Source organism: Penaeus vannamei, chromosome 37, assembly GCF_042767895.1.
Source record: "Penaeus vannamei isolate JL-2024 chromosome 37, ASM4276789v1, whole genome shotgun sequence".
Lineage (NCBI taxonomy): Eukaryota > Metazoa > Arthropoda > Malacostraca > Decapoda > Penaeidae > Penaeus > Penaeus vannamei.
This window is the reverse complement of record NC_091585.1, coordinates 22,770,322-22,797,821: the sequence shown is the minus strand read 5'-3', so window position 1 is coordinate 22,797,821 and position 27,500 is coordinate 22,770,322. Positions and strand designations below refer to the sequence as shown.

The window sequence follows — 27,500 nt, the reverse complement described above, 5'->3', positions numbered from 1 at the left end:
ATGAAAATAATTAAAAATATAAACATGATAATGATTTACCATCATCATCATCACCACCACCACCACCACTACCATCACCACATACATTCTTTTCCCGTTTTCTAGCAAAATCCTCTTTAAATAACACACACACACACACACACACACACACACACACACACACACACACACACACACACACACACACACACACACACACACACACACACACACACACACACACACACACACACACACACACACACACACTCACTCACACACTCACACACACTTGCATTTCACGTCTAATTGACAAATATAAATTGCAACGCACGACTACTCACTTTCACGGGATCAAAGTCATTCATGTTTGCCGAGTAATTCCTCAACCTGCGCTCTTCCACCTTCGATTACTTTCTTTACGTATAATTATTTCAAAATATATGTTTGTGTTTCTGTGTGTACATTTTGCAATTCTTTAAGCTGGGACCTTTTTACCCCACAGTTGCCAAGATGCTCCTTGGGCGCCTCATCCTCGTGGTGGTCGTCCTCGAGCATTGTCGTGCCTTTGAAGGGCAGAGGTTGGTCGTCTCTCAACATTTCCAAGATGGCGGTAATGTCCAAGAAACCGTGCTACGTGATCTGACCTTGAATACAACAGAAAACAGGGAGGGCGATAATGAGGAAAACGGGAAGCGGATTCCTGAAGGCTCTGTACTTAGAGAAAGTATTCGGACTTCACAGATGTGTGATGATTTGAATATTATGGGAGCCAGGAAACTGTGCCCAGATTTAACAAGAAACATTAACGTCCAAGATTTACAGCAGTTCACAGACGAGGAGATACGTCTACTGCAACGGTTGTATTCAAGAAATCAATACCCTTCATATGTCAATCAAGGAAATTCTGTCCACATCCAAGGAGGTTTTCAGAATCCAGTTCCGCAAGTGATCAGTACAGGGGGCTCCCATTCTCTGTTAATGAAAAATAAGCCAATTCGTAGACCCGAATTCCACTACGTTAACCCCCAACCGTCTACTGTCAACTTTAACCTGCATTCAACGCCAGTGCAAAGACCTTCAGTTGGTGGGGAAGTCCCACCAAGCCAGTCAAATGTTCGTCAGTCAACAAGAATCAATTCAAAACTTTTAGCCAATATAACTGCAGCTTCACAGAAATATTTTCAGAACTTGCGGAATTACCCCATAATGCAGAACAGCCATGCCATAGGGGGTCCATATAATCAACCAAAAAATAACAACCCATACCTTCTTCACCATAATAACCATTACAGTAAACAAAACTCTCCATATGCCAATAATCAAGGTTTTATCACAAGACCACCCTACCAAAGGAATGTCCCATCATATACTACACCAAATATTCCTGTTCGTAACATCGTTAATGTGCAAATGCCCAATTCACCTGAAAAGCACACACAACAGAAAGCAGACATGGCAGAAATTTTGACAAATCTCCAGATCCTGACCATCCTAATGAATCAAGATGCGGCAAATAAAATGGATGTAAAAGGGGCACAAAAATTACCACCTGGATTAACATTTGCTAACAGCGATAGTGTGTCAGAAACTATGAAAGCAATGATGGCAGACCCGAAAGCTCGAAGAAATGAAGAAAACCAGCATAGGCATCCTACTCATGGATATACAAGCAGCCCTTCCATCACTTTTAGACCAAAGGGCTTATATTCCCAGCAGCCAGTTGAAGCAAGAACTAGGCGCCCTGATATTTTCCCTGGACATTTTAACCAACCTCCTTTTTCCTTAAGCCCAAATTTTTTTCAGCTTCCTTCAAGAAATTCTGTGAAGAATTCTGAAAGCAGTCGACCTAATCATGTAGGGCAAAAAGCTACAGGCCTTAGCTCTTATTTTCTAGATCAAGGTTCACCTGGACTTCCCAGCTTCCATACAAGTGGTGTTCCTACCTCTACAGTGCCACCAGCTACAGTCTTTGATAGTGTAGGGGCTCTGGTCTCCCCCTACACACCACAAGAACTCTTAGCAGAAAGTCAGTCTTCTCAAAAGAAACCAGTTAAAAATACCTCGGCCCCCAATCTGTCAGAAACTAAACCAGAGAATGATCCTGGCCAAGATGATAGTACTGTTACAGAAACTGAAGAACCTGAAGTTTCCACTGATAATGATAAATTGATAAATCAATTTGCATGGAATCCAAATTCTGTTGCTCCTGAGCCCCCTCTTTATAATGCACCACAGAATCCTCAAGTACAAGGAACACAAGCCTCTATGGATAAACTTGAAGCTCTATATAATTACCTTGCATTTATGAACAATCACCAGACTGCAACTCGACCACCATCAACTATACCAACAAATCAAAATGACCCTTTACCCAGCCTTAATAACCAAGACCTCCTTCTTACATACTTACTTCAGGCACAAGGCATAGGCCAGCCATTACCAGCACCACCACCAGCACTCCAACCAGACACCCCATACATCCCAGCCGTCCATAGTGGCCTGTACTCTGGATTGCAAGCCGAGCCTCAGCCACCAGCTCCCCCTCCATCTTCCATAGCTCCTACAGGAGCATCATCAGGTGTGGGCATCACACAACCACTGTTCACACCTGGTGCATCTGCCTCTAGTATTGAGGACTGTCTGAAAAGCAAGGTATGTGCTTTCTTCCTGGCTGGGTTAATTGCTGCTGGAACAACAACAGCTCTTGCTATACCTATATTTACACCAATCGTTGGTGCTGGACTTTTAGGCAAAAGGCGCAGGAGAGATGTTGATTATCTGGTCTTAACTCCAGAAAATGCAACAGAATTTATTCATGCCTTTTCCAGCTTTGAAAATGGTGGTAATATTAACAAATTAACAAAAGATGAAAAGCGTATCTACATTTCATTTTTGCAACAGTTGAATGGTAATTCACAAACTGTGTTAACTGATCTAAAGGAGTACATAAATAACAATGAAGATGAATTATTGAATTTTTCAGTTAAAGAAATTGAATATATTACAGATAATCCAATACCAGCAGAATTAATTCACAACTTAAAACATAATACCTTGAATAATCAGCTGAACATGCTGAAGATGTTGATGAATCACCTTTCTAAAAATTCAGAGAAGGGAGATGATAATACACAGAACAGTGAAATGCAAGACAATGCTCAAGAATTGGAGAAAAGGACAAACATTGGTGATTCTGAGAAAAACATTAAAATTGTAAAGAGAGATGCAGTTTATGCAGGTGCAAATAACAAAGAAAGAAATATTACAAATGCACAAACTGTAAAAGTAGAAATTCAAAGAAAACATAATAGGTCTGAAGATAATTCAACATCCCTGCCTTTAGAAGCAGAAAGTATGAATAAGCTATTGCTGTTAAATACATCTTCGACTGATGAATATAAAAATGTCACACTTTCTGACAATACACAACAGTCAAATGAATCTCGCATGACTCAAAGCCAGACTTATAACAGCTTAGAAACTGTTCCAGGATTCTCCCTTTCACAAGTTTCAAAACGAGAAAATACTTCTGACAATGCAAACACCATACATGAAAGTAAAACCGCAACTGAATCTTATGGAATTAAGCCTCTTGTCCCTCAGGGTCCTCCTATAACAAAGAACATTCTGCCCACCTCTGTAAAATCACAAGGTACATCATACCAAACTTTTCCTGATGAAACTGGGGCAGTGCATGGGTTTCCACTTATCATTCCTCTCAAAGAAGTTCCTGATCATCACAAACCATTACAGGGTAAGATTCACCAGTTCTATAAGGTGTTATGCACTGTAATTAATTCACCAAATATTCCAAATATTGATATTATCACATTCATTGCTCAGCGTTGTTTGTTACTAGCATATGCAGGCTTGATTAGATAATATCTTTCATGGTTAACAAGTTCAAATCTATTAGCAGTACCTGAAATCTACTGTGAATCAATATTTCCTTTTAGTAGATAATATTCTGTGGGATATAAATGAATCTGTTAAATAGAAGAGATAAAAGCACAGGCACATTCCCAGCCTCACCCCAAAATCACCAATGTATCTACACATCTATACACCATAATAGAATCACATGAATAAATGTGCAGTGATACTGTTTTTTGCTGTTATATAGGATATTTATTATTATGGTCTGTAATTTTATATATTTATACTTCTGTAATTAATTTATTTTCTAACTCATGACTGTTAATATAACAAACTTATTGTGGTTGTATTTATTGTAATGAATAAACAGCTAACAAACCTGTTTTCTCATTGTTAATTCCTTTGCATGGAAAACCAACAAAAATTTGCCTGTCATAAAGTACTCTTCTTTTCTCAAGAAATATCTACCAGAAATAAATAACTTCATTGAAAATCAAACATCGTCAAACACTTTGTCTAATGAAATAAGTAGTTCATTCTGAAACAAGGGGAAATAATACAACTTTATTTTCATTGCTCTTCTTCAATATATATACATACAAATGGGCTTTCTATCTACACAAGTAATTGACTGACTAGACAGTTAACAAGGGATACAAAATTTTCTTATCACACAAGGGCATCTGGACATAAGTTACAATTTTTTATCAATACCTTATAACAAGATACTGTAATAACATGAAAATATTAATGCGATTAAGTTAGATTCCCCCAAAATGAAATGTTAGCATTTTTATTTATCATACTTTATTCTGATCATTCCAATCTATCTACAAAAAAAGGAGAAAAAAAATGAAATGAAGAATTAAGAGTAAATACTTGTATTAAAACTAAAAACAATTTGCTCTTAACCTGTTGATACATCTTTTCCCTTGTGTCAGGAATAGAAGCCTGTAATTAGGTAGTCATGTTAACTAAAGATAAAGATTGAAATTGCATTTAAATTCTGGAATGAGCAAATACATTATATCTACATCTAAGTAAAATTTCAAACCTCTGTTTGCTGCCTGTATAGAAAACCAAACTGCATAGCATAGATTATAGATGGTGATAACAGCTCATCGGCACCTTACATTTGTGTTAAGAACATAGTCAGCAATGTATGTAGATTTCATTACAACATAATCACAACAAAGTATTTGTACCACCTACTCTTGATAATACGTTTGATTTTTCAGTTTGTGTATAAATACTGCCAATGAAGAACCCACTGAACAAATCTCAAAGTGAACATAGCAATCTACATAAAAAGAGAGAAAAATAGGTCTATAGTATTTCTGGCATTAAAATACTGTACTGAGGAACAATTTTACAATGATAAGCAACTTTTTAAATGTTAAACAAATAAAAACAATCACATATTCCGATACAAAGAAATGGTTTGGTTAACTGATTCTTTCCCATCAACCCCCTTCACACATTAAGTAAGGCAAGACTTAATACTAACATGAACATCACAGCAACTAAAACAAATGCATAATTGAGGTTCCTTTGACCGTTACCTTCACTATCTGGTTAACAGGGTATGAGAATCCATTATATATGATAGCTTTGTATCTCATTTTAATTCAAGCTTATAAGATCTTGCAAATTAATTTTTTATAAAGACATTTACTATATGACATTACACAGCAATTTCTTAAAAAGCAGTGCAAGAGAAAACAGCTTATATTAAGTGCTCATGCTGACAATATGGAAGACTAGCGCCTTGATAACTACATGCCCAGCAAATGGTGACATCTACGTATGCAGTAATTGAATATTTTGAATTCCTTTTATTCTCTTGGAATCCATATTTCTCTTTACAACATTGACATCATATAGATCTATCTCCAAAGTATGTGTGACTTCAAAATCAATTGAACATTCTTTTGAGTTGACCTCAGGATTCTCAGGCAGTATCTTATGAACAAATTGAAAGAAGAAAAAAAAAAAAGTTGAATCAAAATATAACCAAAATAAGGGAAAAATCTTCCTGAGCAGAAAACAGGTATCCTAACTCTTCTCTTCCTGCTGTGGCTCTTCTGGTAACCGTAAACCCAACAGGAAGTGTGATGTGTGTTCATAAACAACAAACGTCAAAGCTGTTGCAGGAACAACTCTCATGATGTTTGGTAAAAGGCCTTTGTAGTAACCACGAACACCATTATGTCTGAAAATAAATTAAAGCTTTAATTTTTGATAATTCATCATAAATGTATTATGAATTTAAGTCATTCACAATTATGCCTTAGATATATGATGTTAAGTGCTCTTTAAGATGCCATTAAAATGTGAACTTCTGTAACTCCATTTCATGTACGTGTGTATGTATGTGTATATATACATACATACATATACATATATATGTGTGTATATATATATATATATATATATATATATATATATATATATATATATATATATATATATATATATATATATATTTATATATATAATGTATGTATATATGTGTGTGTGTCTGGATATATGTATTTATATATGTGTATATATATTATATATTATATATTATCTATCTCTCTCTCTCTCTCTCTATCTATCTATCCATATATATATATATATATATATATATATATATATATATATATATATATATATATATATATATAATTTTTTTTTTTCTAAGCTTTAAAATAAACTCTCTAATTAATCAATTCCTCACTTTTCTTCCCTAAGATGAAATTCATAAGCCAACACTGAAATACATCACTCAGTTACTTATTTTACCCTTTAGTGGCATATCACTATATAGAACAGGTTTTATTAAGGGACTATGAGTAGCCAGATACTAATTCCTTAATTTTTCTTGAAACGTAACCTGTACTTTTACGAACTTTCCTGAAGCAGTATGCAGATATGATCAGGAATGTCTTTTTCTAGGTAGCTTCTATTTCCTTACCTTTAGAATCTACACTGACATTTGTAAAATCAAAGTCATTAGTTTAGTTTTCTTTATTCAATATAAAAAAATCAGATTCCTCAGCAATATTCATCAGAAATTGAAATGACTGAATATTGACTGCCCTGCCAATTGCAGAGGTTATTAGCAGTGTTATCAGACATAAATGCACTTATGTAAAAATCACATTTTCACTTAAAGTTGATTATATTTACTCGTCTTAAGCATTTAAACAAAACACATACAAATGAAACATCTTGGTCTGCCATTCTCGTACCAAAGGCATTTTCTTTTTTTGATGTTAACCTTGTATCATGTCAATGATTTGAAAGTATACAAGTCCCCAGCTTGTTTGCATTTTCTTTGGGTCATTTTCATAAAATATTTGCTTTTTCATTTTAGAAAATACTTTCAAGATATTTTATCATCTATTCATTGAAAAATTTCTGCCATGGCAACATCTAAGGTCATTAGTGACATATTCAAAATATAGTGATAGGGTGAGGTTTGGGGGCAAAGCCCCCAGGTAACATTTTTTTTTGGTTCATATGGCAATGGTTAACAGTCAAAACAATTAAATGTGCCAGACATCAAAAGTCATACAGCACTATTGTTGCATTAAGGGCAAATACAATTTAGACAAAACTTGTTACATGTCAAAAGATGTAGAGCACTTTAGGTTAGTAAGGTAGTGAAAAGGGTAGAGGGAAGAGCAAATGGAGTATGAAGCCAGCCTTTCATCCTTTCAGTACGACTCTCACACCTTAGGAATTGGACGGAAGGGGATGAAGAAGAGAAAGAAAAGAAAATAAGAAAAGAAGCCTACACTAATTTACCCGAGGCAAGGGCTGAGGTCCAAGGCAGGGGTGATCCCCTACATTGGGCCTCAGTTTCTGTCTCCAAAGCCTCCCTACAACACTGAGCACGAGATGGGGTGATTACATATAAGATAACTCACATTTGCCAGAAAATTGTCTAAAGGAAATATTTTTCTCTTTAATAGACAAAATGTTATTTATTTTACATTTTATTGTTTTAGTGATATTTTAGTAAAAAAAATTTTGGATTTCATGAGTTAAAGTTGAGGACTTCACCTTTTAGGAAAGATTCCTTTGGATTTCATGAATTAGAACAATACCTCTTTAAGTCTTTAAATCCATGTTAGATTTAACTTTCCTTGGTTCTGTGTATTAATCAAATTATTCTACTTTGATTTTTCTACCAATTTCATTTTATAAATTGTTTTATTCTGATCTGCAATGTAAACTGTGCTTAATATTGATCAATCTCTTAAATGAGTAAAGATAGCCAGATCATATAAATCCCATTTCTCTAAGGACTTTGCATCTTATTTAAAAACATATAACTGTCCAGCTCACATTAGAAGTGTGAGATGTCACCCAGGTAATTGGGACATGGACCTATAACTTGATGAGGTGTTACCATCTATCAGGGGTTATTTCCCATGAGGTGATAGGGTATCACCTCCAGCCTGTGGATTAAATAAGGATATTTCACATCCCATTTTATGCTTTTGCTTTTTGTTTTCTATTTTTGCTGACCTCTGGCCATAACTCTAAGTTAATTTAATTTTGTTACAGCAACTACTTCCTGTTACTTTAAATTATATATACATATATATACATATGTATACATATGTATACATATGTATACATATGTATACATATGTATACATGTATATAAATATATATACAAATATATACATATATACAAATATATACATATATACAAATATATACATATATATAAATATATACATATATATAAATATATACATATATATAAATATATACATATATATAAATATATACATATATATAAATATATACATATATATAAATATATACATATATATAAATATATACATATATATAAATATATACATATATATAAATATATACATATATATAAATATATACATATATATAAATATATACATATATATAAATATATACATATATATAAATATATACATATATATAAATATATACATATATATAAATATATACATATATATAAATATATACATATATATAAATATATACATATATATAAATATATACATATATATAAATATATACATATATATAAATATATACATATATATAAATATATACATATATATAAATATATACATATATATAAATATATACATATATATAAATATATACATATATATAAATATATACATATATATAAATATATACATATATATATATATATACATATATATAAATATATACATATATATATATATATACATATATATATATATATATATATATATATATATATATATATATATATATATATATATATATATATATATATATATAAAATGTATGTATGTCTGTATTCATGTAGTTACATTGTGTTAGTGCATAGTGAAGTTGCTTTTTTTTCCATAGACAGGTATCACACATGTCAAATGCAAGTGTCCGAGGCCATGTCTTACAAAATGAAATTACAAGCCATGCCTCACGTTACATGCAACCACTGCAAGAGTACACAGACTGTCATTCCCAAGTGTCACTTGTGATGATGCTCTAATTTCTGAGTGTATGTATTCAAAGTGTGTTGTGGTCGAATGCAAAGATATTCATATTAGTTTTCTGTTTATCTGCAGTTTTTAAACTAAGTTAAACATTTCTTAGGTAAGGTGATGTGCACATTAAGATTCCTTATATGAAATGATTTTTGTTACCTGTAACAAGAAACCAAGAAATAAGAGTTCAGAGTCCTCATTCCACTTTGATTACTGCCCTCTACACTGTCTCCTTGTTTTGTAAAGGATTTTTTGCATCATAAATAAGCTTAACCCAATGCTGCCGGGAAAACGTTGCATTTACTTTAGTATTGTTTTGTTAAATGTCTTTGCCAGTGCTTAGCCACAAAGGAGTCAATTAGATTGTGTGACCTCGCCTTTCCTTAAATAACAGGAAAATGCTTTTTTTTCCCTAATGCTATCAATATTGATATTGTTATTTTTGTTATAAACTTTATGATTACTATATTGTTACTGACATTACTAATAGCAGTATTAGATACTAGAATATATTATCAAAAGTCAAGGAAAAGGGTAAACAGGTGAGACAGGTACTTCTTGTAACTGGCTCATTGGTGACTTAGTACTTGTTCAGCCATCTATATGTAAAAACAATCACTAAATAAAGTACACAGTGGGCATGGCATATATGCACATGCCATCTCCAATGGCATGTGGTTAAAGAGGTAAGAGCTCTTCCTTGAGAATGGCGCATTAAAATAAAGGAACAAAAGATGCGCACAGAGACTTTAGATCACAGACTTTGCAAATATGATTAAATATTTTGAAGATCTCAAATAGTCAACTAATACAATACAATATAATAGAGAAAAAGAGTAAAAAATATATTGCATATTATAACTGGGTCAGACTATTCTGTGGTGTCTGATCTCATGAGTAGACTATGTGATTGATTATCATTTCCTGAAATTCAAGGCAAATAATACAAATTATTCTGATGCATTTTGCTACAATTTTACATTTCACAATTTGAAAATGCACAGCTATATCTTTAGTTCAATCCTTTGCCAAAAGTTTAAAAAATGCTACAGAAATACAAAGGAAATAGGAAAATGAGATGCAGAAAGAAGAAAAGAAATCAAATGATTGACCAATGATTCATACCATAAAAAAAGATAACACTGTTACCAAAGTATACTGATAATAGCAATGTATTAACACTACATGGTAACAAGCATGTGCCATTCCATTTCATAATATAATTGTTTGGTAATTTTTTTTTTACCAAATCTAATTCATAGCCTTTTCTGATGATTAATCATGTAACTGAGTATCATAATCTATATGAAAAAGAACGATAGTGCAATCCTACAATAAATCGGATGATACTGTCTAGACTCCTTTGTTTCTCTCAACATATTTTATGAGAAGAGCTTACCTTATAGGAAAAAATTCTTTGTGAAGAGGAGACACGGAATGTCGTCAGAGGGGTAAAAAAAAACTATACAAATAATTACGTTTTTGTATTTTGGTATAAAATATCATAGCCAATATAATTTCCAATTACCATGTCCATAAACAGGTGACAGTTACCTTATGTTCACAGATGTTGAAGAGCAATATGAACAAAGAAGATATATATCAATATTCATAATCATATGTTAGACAACCTTCAATACATTCACACTTTGCCCCATCACTCATCAACACTGTCAGTATTAGATATATAGCTAAGTACTAGGGGGGGAGGGTAATACTTACTATATGTTGTATGTTTATCTACAGTATCATTCAGATATATATATCTAAAAAATGAATATTAACATTATTAAACTGTTGGTCTTGAGGCACAACTTTCCAAAACTGTATCACACCGTTTTCATTCCCCTGTCACTTACAGGCAAATTTTCATATGGTTTGTTCCAAGCTAAATTGGGGATATTCTCTCAACTATTTTTGGACAGGGTTTTCTCCTTTAGCTATGATGAAAAATAAAAGAAACAAACAAAAAGATTCTGAATATCACAGCTGTCTCCTTTCCACAAAGAACTCCATAAATTCAAAGAGGAAATAAATGGGGCAAAATGTAAAAAAAAATATAAAAAAAATAAAGGAAAAAAACATCAATACAGATGTATTATTCAAAGATAGATCAGATTTTTTAACAAAAATAATTCAATTTCATCCTTAATATATATTTAATATTACATTCTCATCAAAACAACACCTTCGTTCTTATTTTTTAGTGTCTGTGCACTTTTGTAAAATGCAACACAAAACCTAGAGATAAATTTTTAAACAGGTGAACAGGATGTTAATGAGTGTCCATGCCCACATACTGTACACAGGAGGGCATCCCTTACGAATGATATACTAAACTACAAAATAATTAGTTTTGTCCAGCTTACATACAGTGCATAGGATCTCAAGAAGTAAGATACCCAGGTATAGACCCTTTTAGCCTAATAATTATTTGGTCTTTCATAATTCCCATTCCTATGCATATGTAGGTAAGAGTTGGAGTATCACTATGTTTTGCCATTGAAGAAAGCTTTAAGAAAAAAGAAAAATATTGGAGAGAAAAAGAAACTCAATATTACAATAAAATTAACATTTAAACACATTTTGCTTTATGCATTGCAAAACTCAACACATGTGCAGAACTGACTAGAATTGTTCTTACAATAAAGGAAAGGAAATCTGTGATGAAGAGAGCCAGAACCTCATAACGCAGACCTGACTTGTTTGTATGAAAAATATATCCTTTGTCTCACCCTCCAGGGGTTAAGGTCATATCCATGGGAAAGAACTCTCACTACTAATGTATGCAAAAAAGAGAGAAAGGAAGAAAGAAGAAAAAAGCTTGAATTCTGCCGCAATGATAATTACGATAAATACGCCACATGTAGATAATAATCACAGTTTAGATAAGATACCCCAGCATCCAACAAAGTAAAGTTGAACATTTCTTTCAATGTTTTCGATCCAAACCAACCTTGGATGCCCTTTAGCCAATGTAAATACAAAAGTCACTAGTTATAGAGCTTCTCCTAAGTATCTTAAAGCAGGGACACAGACTGGTCTCACATCAGTTTTTTTTTATGGTTACAACATTACTAATCAAAAGATCTAGATAGTGACAACAAATCTAGAGAAAATTGGTATGCAAACAGTTCATATCCTTTGAAATTCAAAAAGATAAATAAGGAAACAAAAAAATAGGTAAATAAAAAATAGGGTTTTGCTTTACATCACACAAAATACGGAATGCTTTGTCAAAAACACATTTATCCTTCATTAGCAAGCTGACAACACACCAGTAACAATGATATTCCTACCAAAATCTCCTATAGATGCTAAAATTCAAATAATTATGGCACACAAGTGTTCAGTATTCTTGAAGGGAGCTCCCTATCCAAGATGTGCTGTTGCAATGTCTCATGTTGAATAGCTTTTATTAACACACAACGACCCTTAGATAAATAAATAAATGACATCTTTGTCTATAACTCAAGAGATTGAATTACAGTCAGCTCACATTAGATAGACAAAATTAATTAAAAAAGAAAAAAAATCATTATTGGATTAAATAAACATTCTTTCCACACTTATACCCAAAATATTCAGCAATATTGAGGTAGAAAAAACTAACTTAGGTTTACCTATGACAATTGCTTTAACTAATATAAATCTCAAACTATATGTGGCCTTGACTTTATGCACAAATATATCTGTATGTACACATATTTGCACATGTGTATAACAAACTATTTCAATGCAAAACACAAATGTATATATATCGGTGTGTGTTCTCTTCATCGCTCATCCATTATTAGCTCATCACTGTTCTAGTAATATATTTGTTATCAATTTCTAAAGATTTTGTATTTTCAATTAACATTTTTATTTTTCATTACACAAAACTATTTCCACTTTGAATCACTTGCTCATCATATCATTGTTTACTGTACTGATGCCTGTCAATTCACTTGTGGACAAACAACTTCCATACCACACAGAGCACAAGACAGATCACCTGTCTGTGGGTAATCTGTATAAGTCTACTACTTGAACTGTATGCTTCCCAAATCATCTACATGATAGTTGCTTTGTGCTTTTTTCCATATCAACTAATTATGTTTCTTTATTTCCTTGCAGTTATATTAGCATGTAAGTAACCATTTTCTGATGAAGCATCAATCCATCTTGATGTCCTCTCAGCTTCTAGGTTTCCTCCAATGTTGTCACCTTCATGATCTATGTCATGAGGTCTGGCAATTAAGCTAATGGCTAAGGTATCCCCCTAGGATGAATGATAATATATGGAATACAGAGTAAATGAGTTCTGAGAGGGGATAAGTGAACCCTCCCCTTAAGACAGACACAAGAACAACCTTTGATTACCACAAAGGATAATAAGTTTATATAGATATGACATCAATATTACTTTGCAGTTGGTCAACATTATATACTTAAGAGGAGATATACTCTGAACATTCACACTTTGTTCATTCATACAAGCCCAGCTTCTCTCTCCCCCATCACAAGATTTACTCTCATGAACTCCCTGCCACTTTTTCATAAATTAGGAATACCAGACAAATGTTGGGCATCACGTGCACCAAGTATGGTGACATGCCCCTGTAGAATCCCGTAATTCCTTCGTACCTCCATGTTTCTTTGATACAGTGGCGCAAGTTGTCATAATGGGCGTGCTGGTCTTGCATGCGGGCACGCAAAACTTGGTATGGGTAAGTTGTGACAGCTGCAAAGAGTTTGGAGAGCGATGCAAAGCCAAGGTATTCCAAGGTTGTCTGGAAAAAAAGGAAAATAGGTAATCAATAATGCCAATGCAGCTGTATTAGCTATTTATTCCTAAAATTTCAGGCCTTGAGAAAATATTACACTGAAAATCTCTAGAAATTTCGCTTTAAGTAAACAAGTTTGATTGAACTGTCGACATTAGGAATCAAACTTACCAGTTTTGCATCAATGGGGAGATTGCGATACCTGTTGTACTTCGCCTTCATCTCTTCATAAGCCATAAACTGTAATGCACCATGTGATACTCCAAATACGCCAGGAACAAAACCCTGCAGGGCAGAAAATAATAAGAACCTGAAGACAAATGCTTTGGAAATAAAAGATTGGTAATGAGCATGTTTACTATCATACAGGTTCTACTTAGATAGATGTCAACGTTGCTACCAATTCATTCCGATCTGATGCTCTCTTTGGATATAATGGAAGACATATACATATGAATTGTAAGATGTACACACACATTTCTTTGCAATTGTTATAACAGTAATATCATTATCTACATGCAGCCTTATATAAAACACACCTTGTATAGTCCTCTGACTCCTTCGTACTTGTAGGTCTTGACAAATGCATCGACCATCCCATTGTACCGATGAGACTCTGCTAGAACCTTGCCTGTTCCATCAGTGTATTGTAAACATAATCTGGAAAAGACATTTTCTCTTCTTAGTAATTTTCAAATCTCAGCTGGAACAAACTTACTAATATATGGAAGAAAATAAAAATGACAACAAATCTAAATAAAACTCCTAGCATTGAAATTTAAGGATCTCTCTTTCAAATGAAGTACAATAAAACTATAAAAGGAAAAAGTATTCACCTGTATTTCTTTTCATAATTCAAAGACTAACAGATATAGTCCACATACACATTGGTAAAAAAAAAAAAAAGCATATCCAACCAAATAAACAAAAACAAAAGACCTGCCCCAACTCAGAATATCCACTCACCTGGTCTTGACAACCCAAATGGGGTTAGTCATTACGAGGGTTAGGATGCCTGCCTCTGCCGCTGCTACCATATGGAGGCTGGGGCCAATGTGCACTTTGCTGTTGCCACTCTGGAACCACGATTTGATCATGTTGTAACTGCGGGGAAAGAGAGGAAAGGGGTCAGTTGACAGGACAGGGCATACTTTATAGTAGTAATACCACATAGTGGAATGATCATAATAATAATATGAACAGCAACAATAATAGTATCGATATGTCGGTAATGATGGCTGTTATGATTGCACTAAGAATAAAAAAGTGACTGAAGTTGCTACACAAGTAATTTTGTACATTTCTAAAAGATGTAAAATGACAATTGTTGGAAAACGTATGGGTAATAAGAACAAATAAGTTGCACGTTGCACCTATATTTCTATATATAAAAAAAAAGTAATCATGAAAAACAAACACCTCTTATCAAACGAATAACAGATAAGATAACGGAAGCTGGTGTCCATTCCTTATCATTATGAACTGGAAAGATGGTCACCCAAAAAGTTACGGACTCGACCATCACTTGCCCATCGAAAAGAGACAAATCAGCATCCCCCAACTCCCTAAAAAGAATATATATAACCCTAATTCTTTAAAAATACATCCCGCATTTCTGACTGATCATAAAAAAAAAACACTATGGGCACTCATCCCGATTCACGTGAGCCCTACTACGCCTGGGGGAGAATGTTGCGACCCTTGGCAACTCATCGGACTCCGCGAGTTACGAAAAGGAAGCAAACCCCTTTATAGCGAACACGGGCCCGTTGTGGCATTCACGTGTGGCACTTGGGAGAGGGATAGTGAGATGGCGGGGAGGAGGGAGGGGTGGAGAAGAGAGGAGGAGTGCAAAAGGGAGAGAGGGAGAGAGTGGAAGAGAAAGGAAAGAAGGGGGGGGGGAGAGAAGGGAGACAGGGGATGGGAGAGGGAGAGAGGAGAGGAGAGAGAATGTGTGTACGGGTTACGGTGGCATGCACGTGGTGTGTGTGTGTGTGGGGGGGGGGGGGGTGTAGTACGTGTGTGGTACCCGCGTGGTACCCGTGTGCAAGTCTATATACTTATATAGACCTTGAGCGTTTGTTGCGTGTGATAGGCGTGTGGTGCTGTGATAGACATGCGTGTGTAGCAATTTCTGGGTTTAAATCCTACATATTACATAGAAGCAGAGAAAAGAGAAGAGACAAATAAAGAATCGCCTCTGGGAATCTCTTCAACCATACACCCAAGTCACCAGTAAGAGAGAGAAAGAAAGAAAATAAAAAAACGATAACGGAGAAGAACAATATAAAATGAAGAAAAAAGACGAAAAGGAAAAGAAACCGACATCCACATAGGTCTATCCTCCCATATTTTCACACCCTAAAAGAAACACACAGCTGGCCCGAACCATACGTTATAACACCCAAAGCAACTAAAATGTACTATCATAAACACCTCATCGACGACCATCTTTCCCCAAGGTCACACTGAAGAGCCAAGATAACACAGATATTATAACACACAGGAGACATTACTGCTACTATGCGGTATGTCGATTAACATCATGTTTATGCAATATACGCATGATGTGTATACGCAAATAAAAATCAACATATATACAAAAATAGGAGGTAGACAAGAAAAAATAGGTATTGATATCTATACATAAACACATATATATGGAATCATACATATATGTAATACAAAAATTTGCATATATAATTCTATAAATGTATGTGCATATGTACTACAAATACATACACAAATATATACATTGTATACAAATAAACAAATAAATATACATAAAAGACATACATCTATTTACAACCATACAAGACGACTGATACAGACAGACAGACAGACAAAGGGATCCTCACAGTCCGACAATACAAGACACCAACACAAAGGCAGAACCGATCACACCGAAGCAACAAACGATAACCCAACCAATCGAACGTTCGAACGAGAGAACGAACCAGGGAGACTTGCCAGAAAAACAAGAAAAAAAAAAAAAAAAAAAAAAAAAACAAGGCACGGCTATCTAAACTCTCCTGCAAGACGGCCGCACTGAATATGGCCAGGGATCACTTCGGCGAAGCTCGGGTGGTGGTGGTCCGTTGCGACATGTTCTGTGCGTTGCTGCTGTTGCTACTGCTCGCGGCTCGAAGGCAAGCAGGAGGGAGGGAGGGAGGGATGGAGGGAAAAGGGGGTGAAGGATGGAGGGAAAGGATGGAGAGGGGTGTGAGGGAGGGAGGGAGGGAGGAAGAGGGAGAGGGAAGAGGGGGTGAGGGAGGGAGGGAGTGAGAGAAGTGGGGGGAGAGGGAAGAGGGGGTGAGGGAGGGAAAGGATGGAGAGGGAGGGAGGGAGGGGGGTGAGGAAAGGAGGGAGGGAGGGAGAGGGGGTGAGGAAGGGAGGGAGGGAGGGAGAGGGAAGAGGGAGGGAAAGGGAAGAGGGGGTGAGGGAGGGAAATAATGGAGAGGGAGAGGGAGGAAGGGGGAAAGAAAGGGTGAGGGAGGGAGAAGGGAAGAGGTAGAGGAAAGGAACGAAAGGCAAGGAGAGGAAAGAGAAAAAATACACATCGCACGTGACGTAGCGTTAAGAAAAGCATATTTAAATTTACCTTTCTCCGACCTCATTCATTCCGTTATACAACGGCTTGACATCTATTATCAAAGAGGAACTTGGCGTGAGTAGAAAGACGTGTATGTGGGGAGAGAGAATGGCAAATTCACCCTACCCAATTTTTTTCCCCTCGATTGGCACCCATCCACCTCTCCTTCCCCTTCTCTTCCGAATACTCTACACTACCGCCCCCCCCCTAACCCCGACCAAGTCACGAGACTGGCACAGTGCCACAGGCATGTCCAAAAATTACACAAGTGCCTCACGCCACGGGCACCGGGGAAATTCGGGGCCCAAGCTCTCTCCGCTCAGAGGGAAGGCAAGCCAGGTGGCAAGAAAGCCTCACATACAGAAGGTGGGTCTGCTCGTTATGGACCGTCAAATCTATTGTTATCTCTATGCGGCTCGCACCCAGATGCCTGGTGCCTGGCAACGCGGCCAAGCAAGAGCAGCTGCTAAGCATTCGACTTCCCTAGCTTGCATAACAGGTACCGGTTGGCGTACCCTGGCGCGGGCGGGACCAGGAGTCGAATGATAAGCGATGTTGGTTTCGTGTTACGTACTGTGGCGCTTCTCACCAACGGCGGCAACTATGGAACAAGCGCATTGGATTGGAAGGTCTCCAAAAGCCTCTTGCAGAGTAGATCCATTATAGCTTTCGATACAAAAGTAAAAAGTGAATTTTCATAATTTTTATCTTCCTTTGCAAACTATTACAAGAGTAAAACATCTTCACGAGGAGCAATGGCTTCATACATAGTGCCAGGCGGTGCCACACATCGAGCGCCTTCCTGCGAGAGCTAACCCCAAGCACGCTCGCTAAATATCAAGTGCCACGCCGCCGGACGGGGCCAAGAGATGCCTAAGGCAACTTGGCGAGCACCAAGGAAAAATCTGACCGTGAACACGCAGACTTGTGCCAGACGCACGAATAACACCCAAGCCGTCACTTTCACCTTCGTTTTTTCGAAGGGCACCTTACACCACTCAGACACATGGGGTAATGTTAAGACGAACGTAATACCATTCCGACGCATGAGGTGGCGTCAGGAGGGTGGCACATTCAGACACATAAAAGTTGGTGTCAGAAGGCAGTGAACCTATCCGAACACAGGGGTGGTATCAGAAGGGCGTGACACCACCCAGACCTACAAAAGGTGGCGTCAGGGGGGCGTGAGAACCCATTCGGACACATTAGGATGGTGTTCGAATACCGTTACATAGTCGTTACCGAAGCAGATCGCGTGAAATGTCAATCCCTAATAGTGAGCGTAAAAATTCATTCAATGTCTGATTGATGGATTAGTTGAAGGTCCTCGTGCCTGTAGTGCTTTGCCTTCGTTTTGCTTTTGTTTGTCTTTTCTTTTCTTTTCCTCGTCTCCTTTCTCGTGTTGACGCGACGGTTGTGAATCGCACGTCTTGGAAATTGGCTAAAATGAGTTCGAGAGAAAGGATCGCAATGAACGTGTGATCTTACGGCAAGATGAAGGCAGTGAGTGTGCAATGATGATAATGCAAAAAGAAGAAGAAAAAAAATCTACTTCCATAATACTGTCAATTTAATGCCAGAGACAGAGTACCATACAAAATCACTGTTTAATATGCGACATAAAAAAATATAAATTTCCCTCCCTCAGAACGAAAAAAGGCAAAGCTTAATAAATGCAAGCAAAAAAAAAAAAAAAAAAAAAAAAAATAGAAAAATAAAATAAAATGAAATAAAGTAAATAAATAAAAAGTACAAGAAAAAAAAAAAAAAAAACAATCTCCTTCTCTGTCAAAGCCTTAAAGCCAAGTGATATAGCGCCCATTTTCATCGAATAAGATAAGATAATGCAACCTGCGACACAGCTGGCTTCCCCCCTCAATCGCCAAGACGCCGAAATCCACAGTGGACTTGATAATGCCTCCCTTCGACGCCGATTGAGATTGATGAATTCCCACTAGGAGGAAAAAAACTGGATATGCCGTCATGTTATACATTATCGGGCGTGTCCAAAATCTCTATCATAAAACTGGAAAATGATAGTTCACAACATAGTTCACCGTGGCCTTCTCCCCTTATTACTCCCACCTGTATCACCTGTTCACTGGACTGCGAAAAGAGCTGCATGTTTTTATTATTATTATTATTATTAATAATATTATTATTATCATTATTATTATTATCAATATCATTATTATTATTATTATTATTATCATTATTACTATTATTATTACTATTATTATCATTATTACTATTATTATCATTATTACTATCATTATTATCATTATTACTATTATAATTATTATCATTATTACTATTATTCTTATTATTATGCTGGAGTGGCGGTATCGATCAAGAGCATCACGCGACACGTCTCGATTCCATTTCGAGGAAGTACTTCGTTCTTCTCTCTACTCGTATTCCCCAACGCCTGTCCTCTGAAACGGCTTTGTTTACTGGGGAGTTCACTGACCTATGTTCAGGGGAGGCTGGCTGAAAGGGCTGAAGAGGAGACGCAGCGAAATGATTTGTGCGCACTGCCCGTCCCCCTCCCCTATGGCTCTGATATACGTGTCTATCAGTAGTATTTCTTGGGAATTTAGGCTCCTGTGTTTTGCCAGGAATAAACACACAAACATACACACATATACGTAGACACACGCACTTACACACAGACAGACAGACAAAAAAGCGCACAGACCTCCCCTCCCTTCCCTGGAACCCAAACACTACCAGAACAAAGACGGAAGTCCGCGGCCAAGAAATCGAACGCGCCCCTCATCCGCCGAGCCCTGCGTCCAGAGCGAGCAAGCCCCCCTCGACCCCATCCGAAATCTCATGACCGACAACGACCGAGGACAAGGCGAGAGCTCCGGTCACCCCGCGCAGGTGTGGAGTACGTGCTCGGCTCCCCTATCGTTATATTAAAGGAGAAGGGCAAGAGAGAAGGCGTACGACCGAGCGAGAAAAAAAAAGAGAGGCGGATACGGGCGGTGTACGCGGCGTCAGCAACTTCCCTACACCCTCAAATCCTTTTACTGGTCTTATTAAGGCTTAAAAGGACACCAGAACCGCAAGCAAAGAAGCCATAGCCATAGACACAGGAACAAAACCCACACACACACACACACAAAGCGCCCTGCCCCTGTTGTACTCATGAGCGCGCCTCCGCCAACCCGGCCCATAGCAACAAGGCACAGCAGTATCCCTTCCCCTCCTCCTTCGTGTACCGCCCTGCCTCTCTCTCCTACTCCCCCTCCTTCTCCTCCTCCCCTTTTCTTCCCTCTTCCTCTCCCACATTACGTAACTCGTCCGCCAGATGCCTATAACCCTGGAAGTCATCGATCAAAAATTTACACCCTTGGTATGAATGAGTGAGGGAGTGGGAGTGGGAGGGGGAGTGGGAGGGGGAGGGGGAGAAGGAGGACGAGTGCCTGCCTGGCTGACTGAAGTCGCAAGAACACGTGGGGCCGGGGGGAGGGGTGTGTGGAGAGAGAGAGAGAGGCGAAGGGTGGGGGAAGGGGGGAGAAGGGAGGAGATGAAGGGTGGTGGGGCAAGAAGTGACAGGGCATATGAATTAAGGATTAAGGATGAGTGGAAGGTGGGGACGGGGGTGGGGTGGGGGTGGAAGGAGTTAAGAACTTGGGGACGAAGGGAAAGAAGGGATGAGGGGCGAGTCAGAGGCGGGAACGATGTCCCTTACAAAGCCAGGTTCCCTTTGCTTTCTTCTTTACCCTTCTTAATATATTACAATTCGGTATTTTTTCGAAATTAAGTAGTTACATTAAACGGCCCATAATAATCGAGAAAAAAACGCCCATAAAATACGATAAAAGGACAAAAATAAGCAACAATAACAAAAAAACAGATAACGTCTTGACAGCAAAGATAACAGGGGAGGTACAGATAACAACAGGTAGTAAGTAATACCACCATCCAAAGATAAGATAATCCTACAAAGTAATGAGCGTAAAGCAAAAAATAATAATTGATTTCCCTGTGAGAAAAACAAACAAACATAAAAAGACTTAATCAACCAACCGACAAAATAACATTCCATTGCAATTCCTAGACACGTAAAAACGACAAAAGCATAAAAGGAGGAGAAAATAACTAGCAAAAAGGCCGACGGACACGCACAAGAACAGGTTTGCATGCAAGACCCAACGCTCCTCCGTCGCCATGGTAACAGGTAAACATACTCCGTTCAACAGGTGTGAAAACTACCATTCCGTGAGTATAGCAGTGAGTATATCATTTAATTAGCAAAAGGCAAATGGATAAATAAAGAGAGAAACATAAGGATAAGGAACCAAGACCAAGAACAACAATAAATACCAATTACAATGAAAAAACACACACAAAAAAACGACATTATACACGCACAAAACCTGGAAGAAAAAAAACGTATATCCTTACACCGCTGTCAAAAATAACAGCTGTTTCCCCACCTGCACAGCACTAGACGACCTTCCAACTACACCTGCCCCCCCTCCTCCTCCTCCCCCTCCTCCTCCTCCTCCCCTCCCTCCTGCCCTCCTCCTCCTCCTCCTACTCCCCTTCCTTAACCCCTCTTCCCCCTCCCTAACCCCTCCTCCTCCTCCTCCTCCCCCTCCATAACCCCTCCTCCCTCTCCCCTCCTTAACCCCACCCCCACCCCAACCCAGAATGGCGATCACGAGAGAGCGTCCCCTCGGTCCACGTTCAATGGCCACCTCAAAACCACGCCCACCGATCCTCTCGACGGGGAAATCGCGATAACGAGGATTCAGTCACGAGGGCAACTCCTGCCAGCCGAGACGACACGTGGCATGCAACGTGCCCGGCAAAGCACTCGTAAACAAAAAAAACAACAACAACAAAAAAAAATTGGATCTGTCGTTTATTTTTGCTTGACCTTACCTTCGCGAGACGCAAGCCAAATACTATGGGCTTTCGGTATACGTTCAGTAAACTTTAGACGTAAAGCTTTGAAAAAAATGAAAATAAGAAAGGGAGGAGGAGGAGGATGAAGAAACAGAAGGCGGCGAATAAGGAGGAGGAGAAAGCAGGAGAGAAGACGAATACGAAGAAAGAGGAGGAAGAGGAGGAGGAGACGAAGACGAAGAAAGAGGAGGAGGAGGTGGAGAAGAAGACAAAGACGAAAATGGAGAAGGAGAAAGAGAAGAAAGTGCAGCAGCAGGAAGAGGAGAGGGAAAGGAAGGGAGATGGGAGAGGCGAAGGAAAATAACTTGGAAAGGAGGGGGAAGGAGAGAAAGAAACTAATCCTAAAACGCTGGGCCATTTAGACTAATCCTAAAACACAGGGCAAAAAACAAGTCGATCTCCCACCAGGATGCAATAATATGCCCTCTTATTTCCTCGCGATGCCCGAGCCAGTGCAACGCCAATGCCCGGAGACAAGCAAGCCTATGCACTTGCAAGAACCTAGCGAAAAAAAAAACTGGACAAAGCAAGAAACTGCTTCCAAAGGTCCTCTGAACTAACTTGAATCAAGACTGCGGTTTATTCCTCGTTAAGCTATTTTTTCAGATTATGCAAGAACCCCTTAATTAAATTTGAACAACAAATAGAAAAAAAAACTAGTACATATTATGCATGAACCTCACGAATCAACTCTCAACAACATTCGAAGAAAAATCACACAAGCCTTTTAAATATCACACAAAAGAATTATTAAATAAACAAACAACAACAAGAAAATAAAAGAAAGACACAATTTTTATTCTTATTCACACATTTCTCAATGAGAAAAAAAGCCAACATCCGCCACGTCAAAACGACCTTACTCGCACCGGAATCTCAGTTCAAAGAACGTGACCGACACAACCAATGAATGAAACCGTTTTAGAAGTATGTGATCTCTTTCCCAAACACTCGCAAGGGAAAATATAATCAAACCCGGGCACCATATAAACATACAATACAAATAAAAAAATAAAAAAATAAAACCTAAAATACAAAAAAGGATAACGCCTCTGAGTGGACATCCCATAGCCTCATGCGCAGTAGAAAATACAAAGACACGGTTAAAGCATTCAGAGTAATCCAAGGTTCCTAGGTACAGAAACGCCTTGTATTTTGACGGCTTCCCAAGTAACATCCCAAAAATATAATCAGAGTCAAAATACAAAAAACCCATTTCGAGCGTTTCGAGGCCTCTGAGTACAGGTAAACCATGTAATTTGACTGTAACACCGAGAGCATACCAGGTCATTGCCACTTGTTACAAAGCTCTTGACCTACACTAAGCCCCCCCCCCCCCCACACAAGCGATCACGCAAATGTGGACCCGCACTCAAACGCTGCCAAGCATGGCACTCCATGTGACACGGAGGGCACTCCTACCACTGGCACGCAACCAAGACGGTCACGTTTCCCTTCACATGATTCACAAGCAAGCAGGCAAGCACGTTTTACTCGTCAAAGTAAGGAGGCGAAAATTCAAGGAGTCTGACAGGTGACACGCGATGACATTTCACAAATAAAAGCATTGGGTGAAAAATGAGCATCTGATACTTACTATTTAATGCACTTCATTTCGTTTTAAAATTTCGATAAGAGGAACTTAACCCCTATAACATAGCTAATAATAAAAATGTATAGATATAGTCACACAAACATAGATAACAGCAAGAACAAACAAATAAGTGATTTATAGATTACTTGAAATGGCAATTGCAACGTTTGCCTCCTCCAGATGGCTGGGCAAACACGTGCGTATTAATACCACATAAACACTATGACACGTGATCCGTTATCAAAATAGAAGAACGAGAATGACTCACACCAACTCTAGCTCCTCTAGCGTGACTAAGACCCGCTCTAACTCCCCGAACAAGCACAATAACCCTTCCAATTTCAAAGGCGTGACTTAATAACCAATCTAACTTCCCCTAGCAAGAATAATCCCCATTCTAATTAGAGCAAATAGAACACCGATTCCGATTCCTCGAGCAATAAACGATACCCACTCTACCTTCCCGACACCCCCCCAAAAAATAAATAAATAAATAAATAAAAAATAAAAATACCCATTCTAACTTCCCGCGCGTGACTAACACCCCTTCTAACTCCCTTTTTAAACCCCCCAACGGCAGGCAGCCTTGAACTTCCCGCCCTTCTCACCCGCGACATTCAGAACTCTCTTCGTAGGATATTATTACACCTAAAGGGTCCTAGTCGACGATTCCGATCCTATGGCATCATCATTTAAGAGTAAGAGGCGCGCGCATTCTCGTGCGCTTGAAAGGAGGAAAATGTGGTGGGGGGTTGGGGGTTGGAAGGAGGGGGGAGGGGAGGGGGAGGGGGAGGGGGAGGGGGGAGGGGGAGATGGAGATGGAGATGGAGGTGGAAGGAGGAGGTGGAGATGGAGTGGAGGAGGAGGTGGGAGATGGAGGACGACGACGACAAGGAGGCGGGAATTGGGGGAGGCGGTGAAGAAGGAGGAAAAGGATGAAGGGGAATAGAAGTATAAGGACAAGGAGGAGGTGCGAGAATAGGAAGAGGAGTTGAAGAAGGAAAAGAAAAACATGATGGAGGGGGACGGACGGGGTATTCAAGGAGATAATGCGAATATACGAAACTAGGAAGTACGAAACGAAAATAAAGGGGAGGGCAAAGAAAACTAAGAAAAGAACCTGGTGTCTGGCGGAAGTGTCCGTTACTTGTTATCCATGGCGATGCTCATTACTTAACCGCACACCGAATAACAAAAATATCGACACCCAGCGATCAAAGACCCAATAAAGTGGACAAAAGAAATCCTATCATATCGGAACAAGAATAAAAATAGCCGTGATCAATTCCAGAAGAAAAAAAATGTATCCAGACAAACAAGACAGTAAATCAAAATGTTCACAATAAATAAACCGAATTATGACCCTTCGTGGAAATTTCCAAAATAAGAGGCCCGCGCCCTCTGAGTCTCCGAGTCTACCCTGCAGTTGGCACACCTGCGAACAGCCGAGTCCCTCCTCGCTCCTGATTGGCTGTCGCTAAGGAGGGTCTCCGCTCGGCCCACGATCCGCGCCGCGCCATTGGTCGACAGAAAATGAAAGAACTGCAGAAAGGAACATTGTCACGTGGGGTGGGCTTTGCAACGGCGGAGAAACAAAATAAAATAAACATACAAAGCAAATCATTTTTTACGGGACTCAGAACACACCGAATAATAATAAACAAAAAATATAAGAATCTGCAGCGAGGAGCGTGGGTTGGTGCGGGTGAGGAAAGGAGCACAGCCTTTGAATATTAAGAACGTTCTGGTTCTCAATTTCTTTCCGAGAATCTGTCACTACCCGTCGCTGCTTTGTTGTATAAGCGCAAAGCAACATCCATATTAACGTAGAAGGAAAAGACAAGAAAGAGGGACACACACGCAGAGGGCCTCGTTGTCCTTTGAGGGACGTTACACAGTTATCGCAAAAAATCCCCACGTTATCTCGACGATCCTTTATCAATCAAATTATATCTATAGGCCTACATTCCATCTTAATCACCCACCGCATCGACCAGTATCATCTCATCGTGAATAAGGAAAAAAAACTCCTTTCTCGCCTGCTTATCTTTCAAAAGATATCCATAACTGAAAAATTACTAAATAATAATTTAAAAAAATAAAAATCATTACGTCAGACACCATTAGAGGGAAAGTGCCCGACCAACACGGCCCAGAGGACTTGGGTTCCACTGACCTGCCACCCAGACACAACCTTACCCGACAAAACTATTTTTAAATACGGCTGACCATTGCTGTCCACGGGGGTTATGGAGGGCAAATGACCTCGTTCGTTTGGAGATAGACACAATATGAGCCACGTTAGCTCCGGACAAACAAGATTCAATGCGCGGTGACATACTGCAAAGCGCAGGGCAGTAAAAACCTAAAATCAAAAGTAAGGGATTGACAAATTAACGAAACAAAATCGAATAACATAAAACGCAGCACAACAAGAAGCTACTGAATTCTAAACCAAAGGAGAAATAAAACCAATAGAACGAAACTTCAGGTGACAAACAAATGGCAAGATCGTAAGGGAATAACTAACAACAAACTAACGCCAACAAAACACGTTTCCTAACAGGGAGAGGGGAATGGGAAAAAAAAACCCGTTCCCCAAGCAAGCACTCAAAATCCCCCCCCCCCCCCAAAAAAAAAAAAATCTGGCGCCGTCACAGAATTTCGGGACACTTTTCCTGTAACATTAAACATCAACAACAACGACAATTGCATAAGAGCGAGTGTCGCCGTTGCTGGATTTACTTATCGACAAATAAAAATCTTATCTATTACCACATTCGATATCACGTGACGAACACAAGCCTTAGGCCTACTCCCCTAACACCCGTAAGGCACCGAAGTAATTAATCAACTGCCTCATAGAACCCATTAAAAAAATAGTGTTAATGAATATCTTAGCAACCCATTAGAGAGCCCAAGGTTTTAAGATCTTCACGAGGAGAAAATCAATGTCGCAATCTTAGCCGTTCTCACAAATAAACAAACTACTTCAGCAGATAACGTTATTCTATTTCCTCGTATGAAAAATGAACAATGTCATTGGAATCATCATCATCCAACAGAGACATTTGCCCTTCCCTGAAGAAGAAAAAAAAAAGAACCAAAATCCATACCCATATGTCTATCTTATATATATATGTGTGTGTGTGTGTGTGTGTGTGTGTGTGTGTGTGTGTGTGTGTGTGTGTGTGTGTGTGTGTGTGTGTGTGTGTGTGTGTGTGTGTGTGTGTGTGTGT

At 38.3% G+C, this 27,500-nt stretch overlaps 2 protein-coding genes across 3 annotated transcripts in view; one reads left to right on the top strand and one right to left on the bottom strand.

Moving 5' to 3' along the window:
- Positions 1 to 4,011, top strand: part of LOC113818105 (uncharacterized) — a 9,129-nt gene extending 5,118 nt beyond the window's left edge. Inside the window, exon 2 of the mRNA XM_027370250.2 lies at positions 485 to 4,011. Within this exon, the coding sequence (XP_027226051.2) occupies positions 493 to 3,864 (3,372 nt within the window). The 5' untranslated portion in view covers positions 485 to 492 and the 3' untranslated portion in view covers positions 3,865 to 4,011. The remainder of the gene's footprint in view (positions 1 to 484) is intronic.
- Positions 4,012 to 4,421: 410 nt separating this feature from the next.
- LOC113818106 (solute carrier family 25 member 32) overlaps positions 4,422 to 27,500 on the bottom strand; it is an 88,604-nt gene continuing 65,525 nt past the window's right edge. The window contains exons 3-7 of one of the 2 annotated variants that reach the window (XM_027370251.2): positions 15,119 to 15,256; positions 14,692 to 14,812; positions 14,324 to 14,437; positions 14,013 to 14,158; positions 4,422 to 6,070 (exon numbers count right to left, since the gene is read on the bottom strand). In XM_027370251.2, the coding sequence (XP_027226052.1) occupies positions 5,914 to 6,070; positions 14,013 to 14,158; positions 14,324 to 14,437; positions 14,692 to 14,812; positions 15,119 to 15,256 (676 nt within the window). In that variant the 3' untranslated portion in view covers positions 4,422 to 5,913. Of the gene's footprint in view, positions 6,071 to 10,852; positions 14,159 to 14,323; positions 14,438 to 14,691; positions 14,813 to 15,118; positions 15,257 to 27,500 lie in introns of those variants that run through there. The other variant, XM_070115610.1, reaches the window with a different exon arrangement.